The sequence below is a fragment of the Micrasema longulum genome, unplaced genomic scaffold (assembly GCF_059751315.1).
Source record: "Micrasema longulum isolate JH-2025_06_02 unplaced genomic scaffold, ASM5975131v1 h1tg000163l, whole genome shotgun sequence".
Lineage (NCBI taxonomy): Eukaryota > Metazoa > Arthropoda > Insecta > Trichoptera > Brachycentridae > Micrasema > Micrasema longulum.
The window spans coordinates 2,266,339-2,291,753 of NW_028277368.1; the positions used below are offsets into that span (position 1 = coordinate 2,266,339).

Below are 25,415 nucleotides of genomic sequence, written 5' to 3' on the forward strand. Positions count from 1 at the left end.
AGATAAAAGGCAAAACATTCTCCTGTCACAGATTATTATATTTTTGAAATTTATATTTTAACATTAACTTTGTGGTTATTCGTTATAGTAAAATACATAAATAAAAAACGATTCATTGATTGTAATGATTGCGATTCAATCTACATTGGAAAAATTAAAAACAACTTAGTATTAGAGTAAAACAACACTTAGGTGCCTAAATGATAATAATTTTTCTGAATTCGCAAACCGTCTGATAGAAAATAATAATAATTTCAATGAATACACCGGATTACATGTTCTTCACATTGAAAATAAAATATCAAATTAGACAACTTGGAAATCTTAGAAATTAAAAAAGCGATTCATAATAAGAAAAAAATAACCAAAAAAAATAAATAAAGATTTCCATATTACATTCTTTAAGGTGTTAATAAATAACCAAACCGTACATTCACGGAGACTAAACCGCTGTGCACGTGCAAACCACGAGCCCACTGTGTGATATCACACGATTGGCCCATTTCACACCACGGAAAAAAACTACCCGGCATGATAAAATACAATACGGTGGATTGATATTTAGTTTTACAGTTAATTATTTATTTAATGCCTGGCAAATGCAATAACCAGTACACCATAAGACCGATTAATCTGCAGTCGATTTCCTTTTGCAGGATTTTTACCTGAGAGTACTTGCTAAATTTCAATAATGATTTTGATAAAATTATCATTAAAATCTCTTTTGTTAAGTTTTACTATATTATTTGAACCGGGTTGTGGTCCCGTGGCTAGTGTTGCGAACTCACGGATCACAAGGTTCGAACCCTACTCTACCCTTACTTGATTTCCATTTTCTAATAGTTAGTTATTTAGAACTCGTTGAAAATGGTCACCAAAATTGAAATATTTGGGCAAATTAAATTATAAGAACGCTAATATGTATTTTTTTTTTTAAATAATATATTATCCGAGGCGTTTTTATTCATAATTTTATTAAAATCATTTACTATAGAGTTTTATAAAAAAAAAAACAAAAATATAAATATTTTAAAATTTGAATAGGTACAAACGAATCTAATAAATGTCAATCCACAATTTTACCGTGCCGTCAATAGGCTATTCTCCATCGGATATCACGCGGTTGGTTTGTTTATTTGGAAATTCTTGTAAAAATGAACAGACTTTAGTTTTAAATATCGTATCCATCTCACTTCCTATCTTTGCAAGAACAACATGACAAAAAGACTTGACTTATTAGCTCCATATGTTTTAAAATGAAATAAAATAGGATAAGATTCATCAATTAATTATTATGCCTTGAAAAAAAAAAGTGGTTAAAAACAAAGTTGCTTTGTATTTATTTTATTATTATATTTATATTTTTTAGATGTTCAATGGCAAGAATTATGCCTAGACTATAATGTGAAAATGAACTTATTTTTGGCATTATGTAGCTCAAAAAATGATTGGAAAAGTTAAAAATGTTTCTTCTGTAAAATTGACATTTGGTTCATTTGCCCTTTCTATTAAACACCAACGATATGTAGGCTATTTGGCCTATTGAATTGTAAAATAAATAGAATAAAAGTTATTGTGTTCCATGTTGTTCATGCATTTCGATGAAGAACCTTTTTAATAAGGGGATATCGTCGCCTTAACTTGCAAATCCACAAATGGTCAAAAATGATAATTTAGAGTTTTCTTTTAGGACTTAAAATAATCTATATATGTGCAAAACTTGTATATCCATACAGTATTGCATTATTTTTTAAAAAATATATAAAAAAAACTATTTTGCTACCATTCACTACTGAAGCAAAAACATTTGATTTACGAGTTTTACAAGTTAGGCCGATGATATGATAGCTTATGCATTTATAGTGAATCTGTCATGAGCTCTGTAATGTAATGTAACATGGCGTTAGACATAGGTTAAGAAGGAATACATAAGTGAAGAATAAAATGTAGGTAAAAAAGTAATAACATATAGGGAAATTGTTAAATTTCTATTAACACACAAATTAAATAACTGTAGTGACTTTTTATTACATATTAGTCTAAAATATAAATTTTAAGGTATGCATTATAAAAAACCTTGAATTTTTATTCACCTGACTTTTTTTTTGCATTTTAAATAAATATTTGCGTTCTTTTAATTTACCCAAATGTTCAATTTTAGGGGGCGCTTTTAACGAGTTATAAATAATTCACTATTAGAAAACAGGAATCGAGTTGGGGTAGAGTGGGGTTCGAACCTCGGACCTTTGCCACTTAGGCACGGAACCACAACTCGATTCCCTTCAGTTTTATGATTTTGTAACTAAGTAATTACATGTATTGTTTGATTTTAATCGATTTGTACAAGTATGGTGTCATTATATTGAGTTATATGCAGAGGAATACCAAATACAAAACAGGTTTAATATTAGGTTTGAATTATTTATCTAATCTTACCTATAAGTTAACATTTTTTTTTGTTGCCATCTCATTTTTCTAAAATATGTAAATAGACAAGAATTTGGTTTTGTCATTCGATACAGCATTTTGTTGGTATACTCATAAGATATTTTATTGATAGCTTGACCTTTTATTATAATTGTATTAAACGTTGTCTGGCAAACAACAACAGGATAACCAAAACAATATACAATGTTATAAAAATAGTAATGTACAAGACAACACAAACTCCTAATTTGGACATGTCTAGATTTTTTGTTTTTTCACATTTATTAATTCACATTTATAGCAGGTAGGGACAGATATGTAGGAGCCATAAAACAAAAGAAACTGCAAACAGTTAACATTATTGTGTAGCCTAATATTATAATTGAGAATATTGTATTAGGAGGTTCATCTATTTATTTTGTGAAATACATTGATTCAACAAATAATGCCGGTTGATAGATACTGTGATAAAGCGTATAAAAATATAATTAAACTAGCAGGTTGTTGAAAAAAATAACAAAAGTGTAAAATTTCTAAACATAATTTTTGAGTGGAGAAAGGGGTCAATTGAGAATTTAAAAAATTAAATAATAGTAATAATATTAAAACACGCAATTAGGTGCAAACTGTTTGTAATTATATGTGTAATTTAATTACTATTTCAATCAATAAAATTTAAAAAAACATAAAAATTTTACCTACATTAGTTTTATAAAATTTAGTGAAAACAATATTTAGGCCATAGAATTAAGAATAGTCCAGAAGAAGCGTAGAATCATATTTTAATACATCGGACTGTGTCCAAAAATCCCCCCACTATGCTCCACTTTCGCCGCGCGCATTCGTGATGTCGCCGCGTAATGTTGCACGATGGGAAAAAATATAATCTTATCACAAATGTAAGGTTAAAAAAATGCAATCTGTTAATTTCTCTAATTTTTTTTTGTGCACGCGGAAATATTGATTGATACAACAGAGTAGATGAGTAAAGGGTCATTTAAAAAGAGAAATTTAATTAATGAACTTTAAACTTAAAATATAAAACAAATTTTATTTTACATAAAACGGATATTTTTATATCATGTTAAATAATAATTTATGTTTTAAAGATAATGTCGGTCAAATGTCCACCACAGAATTGTTTAATCCGAGGTCCAACTTTCATTAGTTCTCTCATTAGATGATCAAAAGTAGGGTAAAAAAAATACTACCCTGGCAACAATAACGAAATGTCTAACGAAATTTTGTTTCTTCGACAATCTGACAGATGGAATAATAATTTAATTTTTAAGTAATGCATTTGCTACTTACACATTCATTTGATAATTACTCATGAAATGTGATCCCATCCTGTTTCTTTGAGATCCTAGCAGTATTTCTACACTTTAAAAAGACACAACACGGTATAGTTAAAGACGTCTACAAAGAAACTAATGGGTCAAAACGTAAACCTACTCATTTATGAGTAGTTTAGTCGCCTTGTGTTTGATGTGCGTATGCGGTTTCTGGACTATTCTTAATTCTATGATTTAGGCATATTGGCGCAATTAAGTTTTTCAAATAAATTCAAATTACTCGATCAAGACACGCACAGTGACGTTACCTGTAAAAAAGAAAATTGGGATTTTAAATATATAAATCTTTAAAATATCACAGTCATAGAATTAAGAATAGTCCAGAAACCGCATACGCACATCAAATAGAAGGCGACTCAACTACTCATAAATGAGTAGGTTTATGTTTTGACCCATTAGTTTCTTTGTAGACGTCGCTCAGTACGCAACTCCTGCTTAGAATTTAACCATGCCGTGTTGTGTCCTTTTAAAGTGTAGAAATACTGCTAGGATCTTAAAGAAACAGGATGCAATCACATTTCACGTGTAATTATTAAATGAATGTATATGTCACAAATGCATTACTTAAAAATTTAATTATTTTTCCATCTGTCAGATTGTCGGAGAAACAAAATGGAAATTTCGTTAGTGTTGCCAGGGAAGTAATTTTTTTACCCTACTTTACTCGTATAATAAGAGAAATAATGAAAATTGAACCTCGGATTAAACAACGCCGTGGTGGACGTTTGACCGAAATTATCTTTAAAACATCAAATATTATTTAACATGATATTAAAATATCCATTTTATGTAATATAAAATTTGTTTTATATATTTAAGTTCAAAGTTCATTCATTCAATTAATCTTATTAAATGACCCTTTACTTATCTACTCTGTTGTGCCAATCAAAGTTTCCGAGTGCACAATAAAATTTCTGAAAAATTAACAAATAGTTTTTTTTTCACCTTACATTTGTGTTATGGTTATATTCTTCGCGATCTGGCAATATTACGCGGTCACTTCAAGTATGCGCGCGGCGAAAGTGTGTCTAAGTGGAGGAATTATTGGACACAGTCCGATGTATTCAAATATGATTCTACGCTCCTTCTGGACTATTCTTAATTCTATGAACACAGTAGTGTCAAAATAATATGGAAAAAATTAGAAATATAGTTTTGGTGTTTTGGCTTTGTAATATTTCGAAATATACTAATGACCCCCTCTCCCTCTTGGTCGGCTCGCCTCTCACCATTCCGCGGCTATTGACAGTTGACAGATCCATGCAATCGGCAATCGTTGCTTGCCAGCAGATATATTGATCGAATCAATTCAATAATCGAACTATTTAATATTCGATTGATGCAATGGGGAACGTTAGCTCTACGGGAAATTTGATACAATAAACGTTTTCTTGCGCGCGGTAAAAAATTGGAGCGTTTAATCGTACGGCAGAGTTTCGAAAGTGTACGAAAAAAAAGGCGGAGTTATAGTAGAGAATAATACGATATATAAAAATTGAAAAAAAATATTGTTGGTTCAGTTTAATAGTCTATTAACAAATAATTAAATAAAATAAGAAAAACCACCGATCTTCCTCATTCGTCGATTCGGTGTGAAGTTGAACTGATACAATAATCGAATTTATTCGAAATTCGAATGACCATCTCTACATCATGACCAGTGACGTCATACGCAGCGAGACCGCGTCTTCCGTTTTCGCTGGGAGTGAAGTGTCGAGGTTTACACAAAAAAATAATAGATTTACCGAATAACTTTACAGATTGTTTTTATTAAATAAAAAAAAAAACATTTTATTAGCCAATAAAAAATGAAATAAGTCTCGCAGTAGTGTAATTTGTGAGTGTCTTGAGTTTTTGTATATAGTTCTACATTATCTCGGTCTTGTATAGGTTTGTGACTTCATGGCGCGCTGTGCTCATTGGTTATGGCCATTTTCGTCATTTTGACTTCTAGTTTTTAGCTGTGGTTTCTATTTTTTTTAAATGTAACTTATAAATCACTAAACCAGTCAGAGAAATCAGTTTGACACTTGGTTTTCGTGTGGTCGATCGTTAAATTGACATTTTTTAATGAACTCGCTTATGATGACTTCAGTAATACGATACAAATATTGTTTAGTACCTTTGTGTAAAAATACTACATTTCGGACACCAAATAAAATATTTTTACCCTATCCCACAAATGAAATATTACGAAGTAATTGGTGTCTTGCTATGAAAAGAAACCTACCAAAATATAAAATTTTATCTCCAAGAAGTCGTCTTTATGTATGTGAAGATCATTTTAATGTAAGTACTCTTGTTTTAGCATGTGTAAAATAATAACTAGTAGCAATGAATCACTTCCCCATAGTCATTTCATCATCAGAGGGGATACGGTTGGCTTGACCAACTTCATGTTTTCTCTCACTGTACATTCACTCTACATGTCCTAACCGTGTGGGATTTTAGTTCTCTATCTAACTGTGGCTTAAAATTAAAAATATGTTTTGAATAATTAAAAAAAAACATTAAGTTAGTGTGTATAAGCTGTCAATGTGTACATATATTTTGGACAAAAAGTGAAAAAAGAAAACTGTTTGTTTTAAAGCATTGTTTTAGATAGTATATTATCATTGACGCTTTATTCCAAACCAAAATATGTGAAGAATTGTGTCATTTTAATTTAAATTCATGACTGTGCCGGATGCAGAAGTGCCTAAATTTAACTATCTGGAATACTACCTCTCATAATAAATTTATATAACAGTACAATACATCGAGAACAGTGTAATTTAAGTAAACATACTAACGTTTATTCATAAATACATAACATTCACAATGATAAAAAAAATACAATCAGAAATTTTGGGCGGGTTCCATTCTACTCTAGAGTTGCATCTCAAAATGGACGCAAAGCCCATGGAACAAAAGGCTTCATCCAACATGTGCATCTTTCTATCTACTAAGAATTAACTGAAAACTTATGGCTAATATCTTTTCGGTTACCAAGCCGAGGGTGTCGTACGCGGGACTACCTACCCCTCGGAGATCGGTAGTTGCTTTGATCTTGTGAGCAATAATATAATATGTAAAAACAGTGCTTTAGTTGTTTATTGATTTAGTTGCTTATTGTTTACCTTTTATTGTGTCAATGCGCTTTGTAGCTGCGAGACATTCGTTAAACTAGCTTCTGTGTGTAAATGTCATAAACTATCAAATTATTTCAAACTTAAAATTCAAAATTAGAGTCAAGAATTTCAACCGTCTGCAGGATGTGTTGTAATCCAGCTCTGATTTGTAAACAATTTTGAAAAAATAATTAGAAACACCAAAATTCAATTTTAAAAAATGTAAATGGGGGCTATGTAAATATCGTCCATGCGCTCTGTAGCTGCAAGACATGCTGTAATCTAGTTCTTATCTGTTGTTAAATTTTATTATAATTGGAATCAAGGAACTAAAATACCAACCGTCTATGCGCTATGTATCTGCAAGACGTGTTGGGACATTTATTGTACGGCGCCCTTGAGGTGATATATACATCTTCTCATGCACGCGCGCCGATTATTCCAACTTTTAACATGTCCATTTTCAAGTATTTGTTGGATTTGGTCATGCCATGTCTTTCTCGGTCTTCCTCTAATTCTGCATCCATCAACATTCGCATTATAAATACTTTTAGCTGTTCTTTCGCTGTCCATTCGCTCTACATGTCCAAACCAACGCAGAGCTGCTTTCTTGATTTTGTCGACAATGCTTATCTCAGCCTTACATAATGTACAGATTTCAACATTTGTGCATCTATCATACATAGTTTTACCACACATTCACCCGAGAGATCGCATTTCGACAGCATTCAGCCTACTTTCATCCCTGTTTCAAGTCCATACTTCACTCCCATACATCAAGGTCGGGACCAGGACTCCATTGTGAACTGCTAATTTTGTCTTTTGTGACAAACATTTATTTGCCACGGTTGATTTCAGTGCACCGTTCACTCTGTTCCCGGCACTCACCCTCCTTTCAATATCTTTCTCAGTCGTTCCATCCCTAGTAAACATACTTCCCAGGTACACAAATTCCTCTACCTGTTTTAGTATTCACAGTGATTTCACATTTAGTTATGCTTTCATTTCTTTCAAAAACCATCGCATTCGATTTATTGACATTCACCAGGAAATCGCTTGCCTCGCATACATCATAGACTGTATATAAACTATCCAAAATAATAATAATGTTGTGAAGAATGTTTACCAGTAATTTGGGAATTTCAGCAAGACAAAAAGCGGTTAATAGATAATTCTGTCACTGTGATCGATTGGTCATTGTGATCTCAACCCTATTGATAATTTATAGAATAATGTAAAATTAAAATTATGAAAAAAAAATTGTAGTAATTTAAATTGTTGTTTGAGAATAGAAAAAATATCTTTAACAATATTCCAGTTGAAAGATGCCAGAAGCTAATTAAATCAATGCCCAGAAGATGTATGTCAGTTTTAAAGGTAAAAGGGTACCATACTAAATATCAATTAAGAAATTAGAATAGGGTTTATTTTTAGTTTTTTATGAGAAAATATTCTTGTCCCTATTTAAATACTCTTAAGTAATGGTCATTATAAAACTATTATTAAAATAAATATATTTTAATTTACATGTTGCTTTATTTAATATCCAGTTGCATTACTAAAAAAATACTATGTACTGTAGATGATTTTATAGTTTTTGTACAAGTGTCCCTATTCCCGTGCTCGCCACTGCATATAGTTAATTTATAGTTTAACACCAGTGATAGACCGAAATAAGATTTTCAGCTAAAACTGAAACCGAATTTCGGCTTCTGTTCTAGTTTTGGCCGAAATCGAAACTTATTAAAATAAGTAAAAAGTCACTTCAAAATGCCCAAAATTAGGTGTTTTTTATTGTTGAACATTAGGAGTTCATTAAAATATGTATTAAATAAATTACACAATGAAATAAAAGACAAGTTTAATGTGACAAATAACAACACTCACTGGTCAAAAGACAAAACAAACTAAAAGTCGCAAGTCACGCGGCCGAATAACGAGCCATTATATGCTCTAGAGTACAACCGAATGTAATCCGGCGCATCTTGACCGCAGGTTTCGGCTGAGTCGAAAAACGTAAAAGCGTAAGCCTTAAAAACGAAACCGGCGGCCAAAATCAATTTTATTATCCGAAACTGAACCTTTGGTCGTTTACTATTTAACACAACATATAATTTTACTGCCATATATAAAATTTTAATTTTGAATTTGCATTTTTTCTAAATGGGAGTCTGATTTTTAGCTTTTCTCTTGTATTATGATCATGTTCAAGTTGGTTTTGATATTTTTTTTTCCATAAATTCTGTGTTTTTTTTAGAATTAATAAATTTATACACAAATATCGTTGTATTGTAAAATATTCATGATAGTATTTTTAATTGATTTAACATCAACTTGACCATTGTGTATATGTTTTTTTTTCAAAATAATTCTTTAGGCTTTGTTTTTATAGTATGGTTAATTTGCGTAATTAAAAATATATATATGTTTTAAAAATAGTTAATTTATATTACAGCTTGAAGAAGATACAAGAAACTACATGCAAGTAAAGTTAATGGGTGGTGCATTGTCTTTGAAAAAAGATGTTGTACCACATAAATTTGACTGCCAAAAAAACACCGATTCCAAACTAGAAATTAAACAACTGCTCCATAACAAGTCGGAAGCTACGGTAAGTGTTATTTAATTTAAAATTGATTCAACGGCAAAAATTATTTAACAAAAAATGCACTTTTTGTAGTTTAAATTTTTTTTGAGCCTTTATAAAATAAAGTCATAATTTTTGCAAGTTAAATGGAATGTAACAAATGCTTCAGTAGCGGTTTTGCATTTTCAAGCGACACTGCTCTGCAAGTGCATAACTCGTCACTTCGGGTTCAGTAATCTGATCTGTTTCTATTTGTATTTTCCACACATAAAACAAAACAAACAACAACAAACCACGTCTTAAGTAGAATCTGCTCCCTCTAAAAATTTTTTTGTGTCCACAGGATGGTCGAAGAACGAAATGGTTTGTAGCAAAAAAAAATCTTAAAAAAAAAAAGATTACTAAAACTAAAAACACCGACTACACACATAAAGAACGATTCAATGTAAGTAAAGTGATATTTTAAATGTGTATGCTGACATAGTTTTATGTTTTTATTTAATTTCTTTCACAAAGTAAATGTTTTATTTTCATTAATCATTTAATGCGTTCGCTATTTTATCGTAGGATGGACACATTACGTATAATATTATCATAACTTTATAATTATTTTGAATATTTCACTTCCAACTGAACCGTAGTTGATGGTTTAAAGGAAATCTTATTTGATTAACATACCGGGACACTTATGTTACTGAATAGAGACACAATATCTCTTACTACCATACAATTACTTCAGTTTCACGTAGGCTATAGCCAACTTTTCACTACCAATGTCTTTTGGACTGATTGCTATAGCCATCATTTCCTAAAAGAGAGACACGGTTGTAACGGCGATTGCCGGCATAGCCGCGAATGTGTTAATCACAGTTGTTTATGGAGAAAGGTAACCTCCATCAGTGCATGTTTGACAGTTTTAATAAGAAAATGTCGAAAATAAATAAACCTTTAATGTAACTTTGAATAGTTTTTAACATAGTTAATGTCAATATAATAATTCAGTGCTTGTTTTCAGCTTGAAGAGAATACTAATACTTTTATAGTGAATAAATCAATTAGAAACAAATTGGAAGTCAAGTCGGTCATTCTTCCGCACATACTACAAGAAGAATCGAGAATACCCATGGAATCTTCTCCCTCCAATATTGATTGTATTTCTTCACCTGCGAATTTATCTTCTCCTGGACTTAAGAAATGCCTAGTACCAATGTGCAATAATACCACTAGAAATGCGCCTAATAAAATATTTACATTAGTTCCAAGAAATACGGCTCTGAGGAAGAGGTGGGCGATTGCTGCGGGACTAGACTCGCCTTGGTCAATTAGCAGAACTCTGTTTATATGTCAAGATCATTTTGATGTGAGTAAAATAAGACAATGGTCTTGTGGTTACATACAGCATTTTTTAGTAAAATAATAAAATAATTCATGTAATGTTACAGCTTGAAAAAGACGCAAAAAACTACATGCAAGTAAAGTTAATGGGTGGTGCAATTTTATTTAAGCAAAATGTTATACCACATAAATTTGACTGCCAGAAGAATTTTAATTCCCCGTTAAAGTTAGGAGTCAAACAACAACTCCATAGCAAGTCGAGAAGCAAAGCAAGCAAGTCCAAAGTCATTGTAAGTGGCATTGAATTAATTTGTAGAAAAATATTTTATTTTAACATAAAAAGTGGTCAATAATGGTTTAAAATGGTTTGTATGTTTTGTTTATTCTTCGTAAAAAGGTTTATTTTAATAATGGCTGGTTTATTTATTGCCTCGAGGCAATTTCTTATTACCCAACCGAACAGTGGGACTTTCTGTGTTTTGCTTGAAATCAGTAGAGACGACCACCATTACAACCAGCTCCTGGTACCACTTAAAAATAAAGTCAATATGATTTCTTACAATTTTGATTGTGAGCTGGTGATTTCCATTTATGTAGTCTTCTTTTAGGAAATTTAAACATTATATCGGTGATAAACTTAGTTCTTCTTCTTGACAGAACGGAAAAAGTCTATCTCCTCTTTCATTTCTATCACCAAACTCGAAATGTCCAGTAATTCCTTTGGTTTCTTGTGTTCCTACTTTGTAATTGAAATCTCCCATAGTTATGATCTCATGTTTTTCTGTCTATCCCAAAATCCCCTGACTTTGTCAAACCAAATCATCGAAAGGGTCGAGAGTTTCAAATACCTGGGAGTATATGTTCCGGGAAATGGCAGCTTTCTAAAAAAACTGGGAGTGTGGCTAGGAATAGTAGGCGCCACATTCAACAGTACGAAGGCTGTCTGGAGATCGGATATTTACTTAGTGAAAAACAAATACCGACTATATAACGCCTGCATAATAATAATAATAATAATGTTTGGATAATTTATATAGCGCCATTTTTGTGAAAATCACCTCAAGGGCGCTGTACTATAAATAAATATCCCAACACGTCTTGCAGCTACTGAGCGCATGGACGGTTGGATTCTAGTTCCTCGTCTCCAATTACGATATATTACAATTATGATATATATGAGCTAGATAACAGAACGTCTTGCAGCTACAGAGCGCATGGACAATAAGAAATCTAGCCCCTATTTACATTTTTATTTTTAAATTTTTTATTTGACAATGAAGTTTAGAGTTTAAGTGATATTTTAAAAACGAAATAAAAAGCAGATTTATAAAATTAGAATTTAGATAGCAACAAGTCTTGCAGCTACTGAGCGCATGGACGGTTGAAATTCTAGACCCCATTTACTAAATTTAGATATTTGATAGTTGATAACATTTACATAATATGATAGCTAACATCACAAAAAGTCTTGCAGCTTCAAAACGCATCGAAAAATGGAATTTCAACAACATAAGAATGATTTTAAAAAGTTAATGATAAAAAATAATTTTAAGAAACGCAATAATAATACATTGAGCAAAGAACTAGTAAGTATGGCAATTAAGTGAACATGTAACAGCACAAAAAGTAAAATATAAAAAAGTAAACAAAGATAGCATTCCTTAACTTATTATTAGGGTTAACAAGACAATAGACGATATCCAAACTCAAACTCGTCCCTATTTTATTTTCGCATGCAGTAAACAGGATCTATTGTCTTTTTCCTAGTAAATAACTGTATAAACACTTGGTTCACATTTGGCTGTTCCCTGGGAGATGATAGTAGAAACGCATCTGCGTAGTGTAGAGTGTAGGTACCAAGGAATATATCCGCTTCTTTTTAGTTTTGTTTGTTATTACGCATGTTTCCCGCCTAAAATTTCTGATTATTATTATTTTACTTTGATTAAGATGTCAGATAAACTTGTGTATTACTTTTGATATTCAAGTAATTTTACCTGATTTTTCGAGGAAAAAAGGTATCATTTGTATTTTTAAATGAACATAGAGAGGTAGCACTATATCATACAGAAATTGTTTTATAATAAATAGTTAAATTTCGGCACTTGATCTTCACAAATAAACACTTTTTTTAAACAGTTTTAACAGAAGCACAGTTATACATCATAACAGCTATTCTTCTCTATAGATGCGAATCGTGGCACCTCAGTAGGGCTCCAAAAAGCAAAATACTGAGTTTTGAGAATAGGTGTCTCAGAAGAATCTTGGGTGTGCGGTGGTTTGACTTTGTGCGGAATGAAGTAATAAGAGGATGGACGCAGCAAACTCCGGTGACAATTGTCATCAAGCGGAGGCGATACGGTTGGCTTAGCCATGTACTGCGGATGCCTCCTGGGAGCCTTAACCACGCTTGCCTACTTTACAAGGCTCTGACCTCGTAATAATAATATAATAGGATTAAAATGCACGGTGACCATATTAGCTGATTATGTCACACTCCCTCAACGTGAATTTGAGGAGGAATTCTCTTCTTACCTTATTTTTGTACCTAATTGTGATGGGTTTTCTTCACGAATTGCATCAAATCTCGATAATTTGTTTTGTAAAGAGGTCTAGTCTACTACGCTACTACGCTACTAGTCCAAGGAAATTATCAAATTATAGTGAAACACTATTTCTACAGATTTTTGACCTTGTTATTCTTAATTATTGAAATTGTACCCGGGATCTCGCACATTTAAAAAATGTGTTAATCACACACAACAAGGTGGAGAATTATTATGATCATAAAAATTCTTGAATTTTCTATAGAAAAACATTCACAAGGAATTACAAATTTGTGCCTACCCATTTTTGTTCACAAAGTTTTTTTTTTACTAAATAGGTACATGTGTATTTCACGATAATTTTTACACATTTTTTTTTTGAAAAATACATAAATGTATCTGTGTATATAGATTTTTCTAATATGGTACACAAATTTACAAAATACCTAACGTAGCGAGTGTACTTTATCTTGGCTCATAGAGTTTCTTAAAAAGGCCTTAATTCGCTTTAGCGTAGAAAAATATCTTTCGATCTCAACAGTACAGGATTTAAATTCTACGAGTCAATATGAGTCTAGTGCATACGAAACAGGACCGTAACAAACACTAGGTAATTGGACATGTGCAAAAAACAATATATTATAATAATATTCATTCACAAAGCTCATTTCAATCTTGTAAAAAGGGACGAGAAAATATAAACTTATGATAATCTTTTCCATTAAGAATTCGTCCTTTTTAAGTGTAGGTATGTAAAATACATAGGAATTCATTTATCATCGTACCTCTTCCAGTATGTCTATACCAATGATATGATATTATTATTATCAATCTTATTCTTATCTTCCTTGTTTCATGTTGTTATTTTTACCGGGACAATGCCCGCGTTCGAATGAATTTTGGGTGAAATGTTCCGATGTTCATGTACGCACGGGACGTTTCATCTCTTTCTTTCTCATGAGAAAATTTAGAGATAAGCCATAAGCTTTGGGACAGTTGCAGAAATGACCCGTGCATTTGACATAACATGAATATTTGATGGCGCACATGCTTAATAGTATTCTAGATTACATCTATAAAAACATCAAGATAAATAGGTCCTTATATATATTTGAATGAATGATTTTGAAAAAAATATTACAAAACCTAATTGCATTTTATTATATACTTTCTTTATAATGTATTTTTAGTAAATTATTTTAATTGGTGGCAAATTTTGGGGGGTCATTTACCCAATGGACATAAGGGAAAGCTGCCACTGGTGTTAAGTGTATACAAGCGTTTTAATTTAATTAAAATGTTTACCCTGATTCTTATTGTGTTGTGTGTATGAAATAGGCTAAGCCAGTTAGTTACACAACATACAAAAATAAGACAAATCTTCTATGTAAACGTTTTGAAATTAAGGTTTACGTCTATCAATTCGGGAGTTAATTGGTACCTGAAATTGTTAGATATAAACTTTTTTATGTGGCAATGAATATAAAATTTAAACTTCTTTTTTGTTTTACAGAAAGAGTCCCCAGAATTAAACAGAAATAAGCCAGCAGAAGATGAAGTTTATATAAAAGAAGAAATTATTCCTCACTTAAATTCTGATGTTAATAATTATCGAGGTCCAGATATAAATATCAAGAAAGAAATTATTGAAAATTTGGATATGAAAATAAATCATTTAGATGTACATCATGAAAGAGATAGCCTATGTCATGATATTAAAAAAGAAATTCTCGATAATTACAATAGTGAAAGCGATTTACTTAATTTAAATGTACCTGAATATGAACACGCTATTGTCCAAAAAGAAGTTTACGAGTATTCCGCTGATGAACTGGAATATGATCCTTTAGATGTCAGATTAGAAAATAAAAAAAAAGAGTCAAAATCTCTTTACAAATGTTTGTTTTGTAATAGAATATTTAAAAAAGTTTCGTTCTTAAAAAAACATCTCATATCTCACTCTCAGGGAGGTTTAGCGGTATCTAATAAGTTATTGGGTTATTTAACACCTAACGATGGATTTTATACTTGTGACTGCGGAAAAAGATTTCGCTCACTTAAATTCTTTAGTTCTTGTGTAAAAAAGCATTCCACAAACAATGATAATTTAGACATAAAATATTTAACAAACATATGCTGCTTAAGAACTAAAGAGAGGAATGTGGCTTTAATGCACTGTGAATTTTGCAATTTCAGTTGTAAGAGTGCAAAAAATATGATCAAACATATGCATAATTGTAATCATAAAAGAAAAGAAATTGTCAATTTAGATACTGCAATATATTATAATAATTCAAATGAACCCGAATGTCAAAATTATAATGTAAAAAGGGAGCTTATTGGGTATTCTGATTTACAAATAGAATATGATCCTTAATATTTCAGATCAAAAACCAACAAACCAATACGCCGTTTCCCCGTAGTGGTAGGCAGAGAGGATAGAATGTTGTATCACTCGGTTTTTGCATACAGACCTTGATTTCTCTACCCTCGTACATCTTATGCAAGCACAGCAATTATTTCGACTTTTGACATGTCCATCTTCAAGTATTCAATTTCCGATCAGAATACAAAAAAATGAGTAATACAAATTAATAAAGCATTTACATATCTTTAATTTGTAATAGATTATATAAAAAAAACTTTCTTTAATAAATATCAGAAATTTCAGTCAAGTTATATAATTATTTTACAAGAGCAAAAGGTGGCCTCCATTGCGTAATAGCTATGACTACGTTTCCGGGTATCCCGGTGAGACTGCAATAATTAAATGTGACTTTTTCAAGCTTTGGTATTTTGTTCTATAATTCACCACTGTAATTGGGCTTCTTTGTTTGTTGTGGTGCAAAAATAAATACAAATATTTGTTAATGGTAAAAGGATTTAATTTACATATCCGTTTTATTTCTCACTTAAAAAATAATTATTTGATAGAAAAAAGTTTAAAAATATTTTTATCTAAGTTTGTAAACCACCACACGATTACGTATTGCTCAAAATATTTCACACATATTGTTTGTACATTCATTTGGTTTGTTCAGTTTTTTCTCAACTATATCTGACATTTATTTTTATGGTAAATTATCAATAGTTTACAAGAAAATAACAATATCAAAAAGAAGAAAGATTAACAAACAAATAATTTATTTGGATACTGTAACAATAAAAAAAAAAAACAATGATTTACCATTTCTTATGTAATATCAGCTTGTTCTGCATATAGCGGCAGCAGTATTTACAATTTTGCTATTTCACCTTTATTTTGAAATATTTTAATTGATTCCATTTTTGTATCTCATCATTTTCACAATGGTTGATAGTAGTTATAAAATATACACATTTCAATTGAGATCCATACTACATTAAACAGTACATTGTATTTTTTTTTACACATATGTATATATTTTTTGCATAGTGAAAACAAAAAAGTCCCACATAGATGTTGCCTGTGCAGTGTATACATACCACATTTATATTGTGAATTGAACATTTTTTATTTATTTTTTAAATGCATGTATTAGGTGTTAACATACGTCGTGTCCGTTTTTTTCCAAATTTAAAAATGAGTACCAAAAGTTTAAAGTAATGGTAAAGGTCATTCAAAAGAAAAATTTTTGCTTCACAAAAGATAGTGTTTGATTTTACATTACCAATATTATTTTATTTGATTACAAGCCTTCAAAATGGAATGTCAGGTAGATGAAAGTGAGCATTTTCGATCTTTTCTGGTCGCATGAAATCAAGGGAATAAAGCTGCCAAAGCTGCTTGCAATATTTGCGCAGTGTACGGTGAATATGCTGTGAATTATTGATTAGTTCGTTGGGAAATAATGAAGGAGAATATACTAATGGCTAATTTTATATTATTAATAATCACATTATTGAAAAATGTAATTTTTTGAATAGTGACATTTTTCTTCCGGACCAGCAATATGTTCTTGTATGTGCATAACATAAAATACACAAGGCACATGTGTATACATTAAAAAAATATTATTAAAATAAAAAACAAAATATTTAAATTTTTTATCAATGACTTTGTTTTTTTTAAAAATATGTATTATTTTATTTAAATGTTTTTATTTTATCATTTATAAATTGTTATTTTTTCATGTGCGTGTACACAATTATAAAATTTAGGTATTTATTAATCAATTAATATTTAAAAAAAATATTGTATTAGAATCTTGTATTGGTGCAACATTTTATCAAATTATATTCTTAATGGTACAAATATGTAAAGCATCGATATAATTTCAACCTTATATAAATATGTATTATTTTGCAGTTTTATGTATTTGTATTTTTTATAATAAAAAAAATATGTAGCAAATAATAAAAATAATATTTGTTAATAATTTAAAATGAATGTTAATAATACACAAACCATTATTGTATTTAAAATTATTACAATATATAAATATTACAATACATATTATAACAATATTTTTATTGTACTGTCGAAGGTGTATTTGATTTCGGCTTTCCTAGAAAATCTCAGGCTACTGGTGGGAGGCGATATCCGAAGTGGCTGCCTGGGAATATTGTTAGAGACATACATACTAAGCATTTCTATCATAAACAATGGAAAGTTCTGGTTGTAGCGGTTATTATGAGATGTTTGGGTGTTGCAGATCTGTCGTAAGACGTAGAATTCGATTGGCGTACCGGGAATTCATTTCCAGCATGGAAAACAATATTTTTCAAGATCCAAATACCTTTTGGGACCACATAAAGTCGCAAAAGGCAGTTGGCGGGAAAGTTGACTCCATGACATGGGGTGAAAAAATGGTTCGGGCTGCAAACATAGCCGAGGTGTTTGCAGGTCATTTTAAAACAGTTTATAGTAATGAACCTCTGCTTCATGACAACTTCTGACGATTTTTGTCTTCTCGAGCGGATAAATCTGAATGGGGAAGGCGAAACAAACTTAGGTTTAATGTTTCCAAGCATTCGGTCACGTCCTTCACTAGGGCCTAAAACATTCTGTTTTTTCACTACAAAATGAATAACCGGAGTCTGTTAAGGATCTGTGCGTTAGATTTGTGAGCACTCTGACATTTAATGAATATATAGAGACAATCAGTGGTAAGTTTGGGGGCCACATGAACTGAAGTACTCTCTTATGATAGAGAAAATCCAAAAGAAGATTCTGATATATCTCTACATGAGAGAGTGTGGGTATTATCCTTGGCTCTACCTGACCGAGTTTCTCCAGGGTATGCTTGGCTACAACAGTTTAAAGACTAGAAAGAATGTGTATTTGACTACACATTTTTATCGATTGTTGCGTATGTATGGTAAGTATGGTCAATAATTCTGAAATTATGATGAGCATTGATTTGTATGTTCCTGATAACCCAAGACAGCGTCAGCATATATTGTCTCACATTCCGAAATACAAGACCAACCTGCCGATGGTTATGTCCGTTGGAAGGGCTACTGCTATGCTGAACAACATCGCTCTGGATGTTGATCTGTTCCATGTATCCGAATTCTCCTACTATTTTGACGAGTCTCTATGTATTTTTTTGTCCTTTTTAATAAGTACGTCTTGAATTTTAGTTTGTAATGTACGTATTATTTTTAATAAATGAATTGAATTGATGTTGTGTGTATTATTAACATTCATTTTGATGGTTCAGTTCCATAAAGCTATAATTAAAAATGACTTGTTTTGAGAAATGTCATGTCAAAGTTTTGACTAATCTTAATTGATTTGTAAAAACTATTTATATCACACATATATTATATATATATATTCATGTGAAATATGTACACAATAATTAATAGTTTTAAGAGATTAATTTAGTTGAGAGATTGTTAAGTTTATTTATTTCTATATGAAAATATTTGTCCAACAAGAGAAAACTGACAATTTTTAAGATTTATACCTTTGTAGAACTAAAAAGGAGTGTTCTTTTAATATAATAGGTAATATATTCTCATATTAATATACTCATATTCTCATATTAATATTAATATACTCATATCAATTTTAACTTTTTAATTTTAATTATTAATTTTAACTTTTAATTTAAACCTTTAACTTAATTTTTTTTTTTTTTTTTAAGAAAAGAAATATTTGCGTTCTTATGATTTACCCAAATATTTAATTTTAAGGGGCCATTCTCAACGAGTTGTAAATAACTCACTATTAGAAAATGGAATCAAGTTGGGGTAGAGTGGGATTCGAACCTTTGGTCCGTGAGTCCGAGACACTAGCCACGGGACCACAACCCGATTTTAATTTAAACTTTTCATTTTAACTTTAACTTTTGATTTTAATTTTAACTTTTGATTTCAACTCTTAATTTATACTTACTTACATCTACTACCTGCATCTAATAATTTATTGTTGGTTGTGATTTTTTAACAAATAAATTTAAATGTTCATGGAAGCAGAGAGAGAGGGAGGAAAGTAGAGTAGCTATACAATGTCTTCTCCTTTTAATGTACTTTTAATGTAATATTTTTTTTTTACTTTTTTAGAATTCAATTATTTTTCCCCTCTCCTGCATTCATAATAAATTAGTGTGAAATCTGTAATTGGTCTTACTTTTTTTAATTGTTCTTTTGTACCTTGTTTTATATAAAGACTGTATGATTTCATCAATAAATAAATTACCCATTATATTTTTTTTAATTAGATACTCGCCATTCTATGGAACTGAGCCATTTATCCAAATATGTATTATTTATTTTTTGATAAGTTAATGGTTCTTGACTAAATTGTAAAAATGAAAGCAACAAAGTTACAAAACTTTAATTGTGATATATTTTCTACAATAAAAAAAACAACCCGCATTAGAAAATAGTTACAAATTTTCTTTAACATTACCTACATAAAATTACATTTCCATGACATTTTGTGTTTAGTTGCATTATTGACATGAAACATAGTTTAATTTCACTTTGTTTTTAACCACTTCTTTTTTATTTGAATTAAAAATAATTAATAACAAGAAAAAAAAAAAATAACCAAGCAAACAATATTTCCCTTAACACACTCGTGTCTAGTTTTAAAAATTATATCCACCTCACTCCACACCTCCCAGCTTTACAAGAACATGACAAAAAGACATGACTATAATATGTTTAGATTTAATATTTAGTGAACACTGTTAAAATAAAATAAGATAAGATTCATTAGCAAATTAACAATTAGTAATAACCACCAAGTTAAAGTGCTTCAAATATATATATGAGTACATATTTTTTTTACATAATATTTATATTAAAAAAGATAAATTAAGCAATTGATTGACTTGAAAAAACTGATTTGTGAACACTACCAATAATAAGTGACCATACTAAGAGTTTTCTAAGAATGGTCTTAACTATGAAATTTGTTGCTTCATGGTTGATAGTGATGTGAACATTTTTGTTGCGACACTTAAATCAATCTTTTTTGTAAATTTAAAAAAAAAATGATTTCAGTAATTTTCTTTTGTTATGAAATTATTTTTTAAATATTTGAAATTCTGAGTACCAAACAATTATGTGTACTTATACAAGCAGCCCAATGTTTTCCAAAAATATTTACAGAACTGAAATCTACTTTTCTTGGATGCCATTTGGGGTCATTTCTAAATGTGTAGAACTGCTGGACTCCCGTTCTATTATAAATATTTTGCCCCCTTATAAAATCAGAGCTTCTTAAAATTAATGCTATTTAGGCATGTGTGGCATTAGTAACATTACTTATAAAAGTACTGTTTCCCAACACGCCACTTGTCTTATGGGGGTCAGCTTGCATCAGTAAAACCGTATACGTAGCTACTGCACCAACCAAGGAGAGGACAAATGTCATATCAAAGGGAAAGAAATTACTAGCTGTTACAAACACTTCCCTAACTGATAGCAGTTGAATGAAGTTCTCAATGAGTTCACTATTCTTGGAATCTGGAAATGGATACAAGAATAAATCCGTGTGTTTTGCTATTTTGAGATACTTTAAGAAAGAAAATGTATAAAAATTTGGATTAGGTATACATAATAAAGAAATACTTTAAGTTCAAGATGCATATCGTGGGGTAATTACTACAACTACGTAGGTAACTTCAATCCTTCTCCATGAATGATACAAATAAACAAGTCGTATATTCAAATCATCATAATATTATTGGAATGCATCATGACCTGTCTATTTGTAGTATTTATGGAGGAAGAAACAAAGATGTGTTTTAGGGGTAAACTTAAAATCCTTATTTTGAAGTTACCTAGTTGTAGTAATTACCCCACGATATTAAGAAAATGACAAGTAATATATTATTTTGATGGTAAAAAGGCTAAACCACTTGCTGAAATTGGGTTATATACACCCTTTTTTTCAGAATTTTCAACGGCATCATATTAGCCGACACCCATGGATAATGGACGTAAATTTTGGTGTTTACATGGGAAACCCGCTTGTAAATATTAAAATCTGTTTTTGGTATTTATCCTACAAAACACCCGTACCTATTTTTATTACACTATTTTTTAATGTATTAGTAATATTTATAACAAATCTGCTTTTTTTTAAAATTTAATTACATCAGTCATTTGGTCTTACCGTCAATATGTTGAGACACTGCTAAAATATTTAATTAACACCCAGACCAATGGGAAGTTCAATGTTTTTTTTAAAAAACATTTGTTAATGGACTATTCAACTAATCCAAAATATTTTTTAATGCATCGTATTATCAGCACTATGATTTTTTTAGTTTTGTATTTTTAAAGTTACATTGTGTCTGACGTCTCAAATTCTCTTTCTCTTCTTCTCGATAAGTTCTGCTGATTGGTTAGTTGACTTACTGTAAACTGGAAACCTATAATGACTATCTTATCATTGGTTCATTCGGAAGAACTATTGACGTTGTGCGAAGTAATTCGTTTTTATTATTTTTTTTTTCTTTCATACATTTTCAAGAAACTCCACCGCACAATTTATTGCTCTAATTTTTACCACGCGTAAGAATACATTTTTTATATCCAATTTCCCGTATGGCTGAATTTCCTCACTGGGAAAAATCTTTCCTGGATTTTATTCATGCAACTGGCGGGAATCGAAACCGCGACGCATAGCACAGTTGGCCGTCTAACTGGTACAAAAAAGATGTAAATTAAAATACCATTTTCTGAATTAATGCTGAGTTTGTCAATGTAACTGTTAGTTTTTTCCACTTCATTTTTCATCGATTCGCTGATGTATGCTGCTGTCACTAAATACACGGTGTCAGGTAAGCACCAACCAATTATGTAAAGGTATGTGTGACTACTCTGAAAATTGAATGTTTTTTTTTATAATTAGCACTCGAATAGACTATTTGACTATTTAAATAATTCATTAAATTAACATAAATAAAATTATTGTCGATTCACTTACGTCTATAATAGATAAGTCTTCAAACATAATCAAACCATTTACTGTGGAGATTATGTACAAGAATGTTGACGTTGAAGCAAACAGAATCTGAAATATTCTCAACATGATTTAAAAAAATATATTTTGGCAATCACTCGACGACAGGGTGTTTTTTGCCAATATTATTGATAATGTATGTCTATGATTAATTTATTCAAAAGTTGCTTTTGTTATGCATTTTAATAATTTTTAAATTTAGGTACATACAAACAGTCGTATATTGATTACATAGTAAACATGATAGTTTGAGTTTAGCTTAATATAAAAATTTTATCTACAGGTTGCCTTTTGTCAAAATTTAAAAAAATTGCCTACAAGTAATACTTACTGAAAGCCCAAAACATGAACTGATTATATTAGCAATATCGGCAAGCTCGTCAAAAATTTTCATAAGTCTCATCATGTTTTCTGATATATTTTTTTGATTATATTTAATTTGTTGAAGCGGATTTGTCCTTATGAAAAAATCTGAAACCTTGTTAGGTTTATCAGAAGGAATGGATAGTTCACTATTAAATGGCGTTTCTAAGTCATTTTCATCACTGATTAGTGTAGACAATTGTGTATTGAATAATTTAAAGCGAGTTACGATAATCCAAATGAGTGTGCCAAAATCTAACCACTGCGTGTAAACAATAAAGTCTACTAGGTGCATTATTACAGTGCGCCCGTTTATGCTCCACTTATGAACGTTGATATATAATTCATATGCAAGGTGTATTATACTAAATGTTACGAGTATTGACTGTGCAATCATAATTCGCCTTTTTAAATAATTGTAATTCAGAGTTCCGACTATGCCTAGTTTCTCATCGATGGAGTCAAACCCTTGTAAAGCTCTCAACATGAACGGAGAAACTAGAAATGCAGAAATGAGAATTGAAACACACGTTGTTATAGTGATGCAGATATTTGACAGCATGTCCATGACATTCATGATAGGTGGTTCTACTTCTGATTTTTCTTTTAAATCTCTTAGTAGAAAGCAATTTTGGGTAATCAAAAGGGCTATTAATATAAAGGCGTATGTTTTTACCACCCAGCCCACCGGTTTGATATTTTTGCCTTCGTACGTAAGTTTTTGTAAACCAAATACTTTATTGAAAATATTATTTCCTCTGTATACATGACACATATTATATTCCTTTTCTGAGTTTGAACTTTTATTACTTTTCCTCTCATCTAAATTTAATGCAGATAATGCGGATATTTTTTTTGTCATTTTAGCCGTCAAAACAGACCTGTCTTATGACGATGCTAAGCCTTTACTATATTACTAAACTCTGACATTATTCATGCAATCAATTACTGGCAAATGTTAGGTAAAACATTAAATAAATAACTGTCTTTTATGATTGAAAAGGATAAGCTCAAAATAAATATTTCCCTAATGTATGTACTAAGTTTCTTTTGTGACAAATTGACACGAAGGTACATAATAATACATCATATTATTTAAAAAGCAATGAAAGTGGTATGTCAATGATTGTTCAAAATGAAATTTGAGATAATATTAATATGAGCAGGTAATATAAACTACTTTACATGGTGTGTCCAGAAAGTAATGTCAGTGATTTTTTTTGACGCGGCTGTACGTCGAAGCACGTGCGGACCGGTTGGGAGTGGTAGTGGGGAAGTCAGCTAACGAACGCTGGGTCGCTCAGTCTTTCAGACCATCCGGAGAGTGAGGACAGGCGTTTCCGCGGTAGTTGTTTTGTGCCCTTGTATAAGTCAAAATGCAGCACTTGGTAGAGTAAAGGATGATGATCAAGTTTTGCGTCAAACTTGGCATTACTGGGGCGACAACTGTTGAAATGATCAAGACAGCCTTTAAAGAAGAAGCCCTGTTGGATCGGCAAATCGGCATCCCCTCGCCCCAAGAAGGCCAGGATGAGCAGATCCAAAATCAAGACAATGCTCATTGCGTTTTTTTATATTAAAGGATTGGTCCATCATGAATTTGTACCACCTGGTACAACTGTAAACGGTAAATTTTACATCGAAGTGCTAAAAAGACTGAAACACAGGATTCAACGCGTCCGGTCAGACATCCCCATTTCTCCGGATTCCCCAGCCCTCCTACAGTCCTGGTGATCAATCCGGTTCCTCTCGACTTCCTTTTGTTTATACGCTTAAAAGGAAAGCATTCTGAGACTATCAAGGGGATCCAAGCTGCTGGTACCACGGCCTTAAAGAATCTTCCAGAGGAGGTCTACCGTGGCGCATTCGATGCCTGGAATAATCACTGGGGCCAACGCATTAATGCCGGAGGAGCCTATTTTGAAGAATTTTGATGTGTTGTAAGGAAAAGTTCAATAAATCCTTTGTAATCGACTCACTGACATTACTTTCTGGTTTTACCATGTACATCTGCAATATTTTGAATATGTCCAAATGTTTGAAAACAATTTTTTTAGTAGGAGTATGAAAGTCCAGGCATTTACATTTCCTGTCATAAGCCGGTTTGTGTTATTACTTTACATACTGTATAACATCCACAATTCTGCCTATTTGAACATCCACATTTCCTCAACTCTTCCACCTGTTGACTTTTGACAATTCATCATCAATTCACCCACATCAATACTTTACAAAGGTCACACAGGCAATGTTACACGTCATACAGTGAAAAGGTATTAAATC

General features: G+C 31.0%; 2 protein-coding genes across 3 annotated transcripts in view; one reads left to right on the forward strand and one right to left on the reverse strand.

Moving 5' to 3' along the window:
- Nucleotides 1–2,465, reverse strand: part of prtp (thioredoxin domain-containing protein pretaporter) — a 26,455-nt gene extending 23,990 nt beyond the window's left edge. The window contains exon 1 of the mRNA XM_088242788.1: nt 2,437–2,465. Within this exon, the coding sequence (XP_088098914.1) occupies nt 2,437–2,450 (14 nt within the window). The 5' untranslated portion in view covers nt 2,451–2,465. The remainder of the gene's footprint in view (nt 1–2,436) is intronic.
- Nucleotides 1–16,971, forward strand: part of LOC148284058 (uncharacterized) — a 21,009-nt gene extending 4,038 nt beyond the window's left edge. Inside the window, exons 1-6 of one of the 2 annotated variants that reach the window (XR_015825431.1) lie at nt 5,427–6,071; nt 9,348–9,503; nt 9,823–9,924; nt 10,495–10,839; nt 10,922–11,104; nt 14,874–15,618. Coding sequence is in view for 1 of the 2 variants with exons in the window: in XM_088242786.1 (XP_088098912.1) it covers nt 9,348–9,503; nt 9,823–9,924; nt 10,495–10,839; nt 10,922–11,104; nt 14,874–15,737 (1,650 nt within the window). In the remaining variant the exon portion in view is untranslated. Of the gene's footprint in view, nt 1–5,426; nt 6,072–9,347; nt 9,504–9,822; nt 9,925–10,494; nt 10,840–10,921; nt 11,105–14,873 lie in introns of those variants that run through there. The other variant, XM_088242786.1, reaches the window with a different exon arrangement.
- The last annotated feature ends 8,444 nt before the right edge of the window (nt 16,972–25,415 follow it).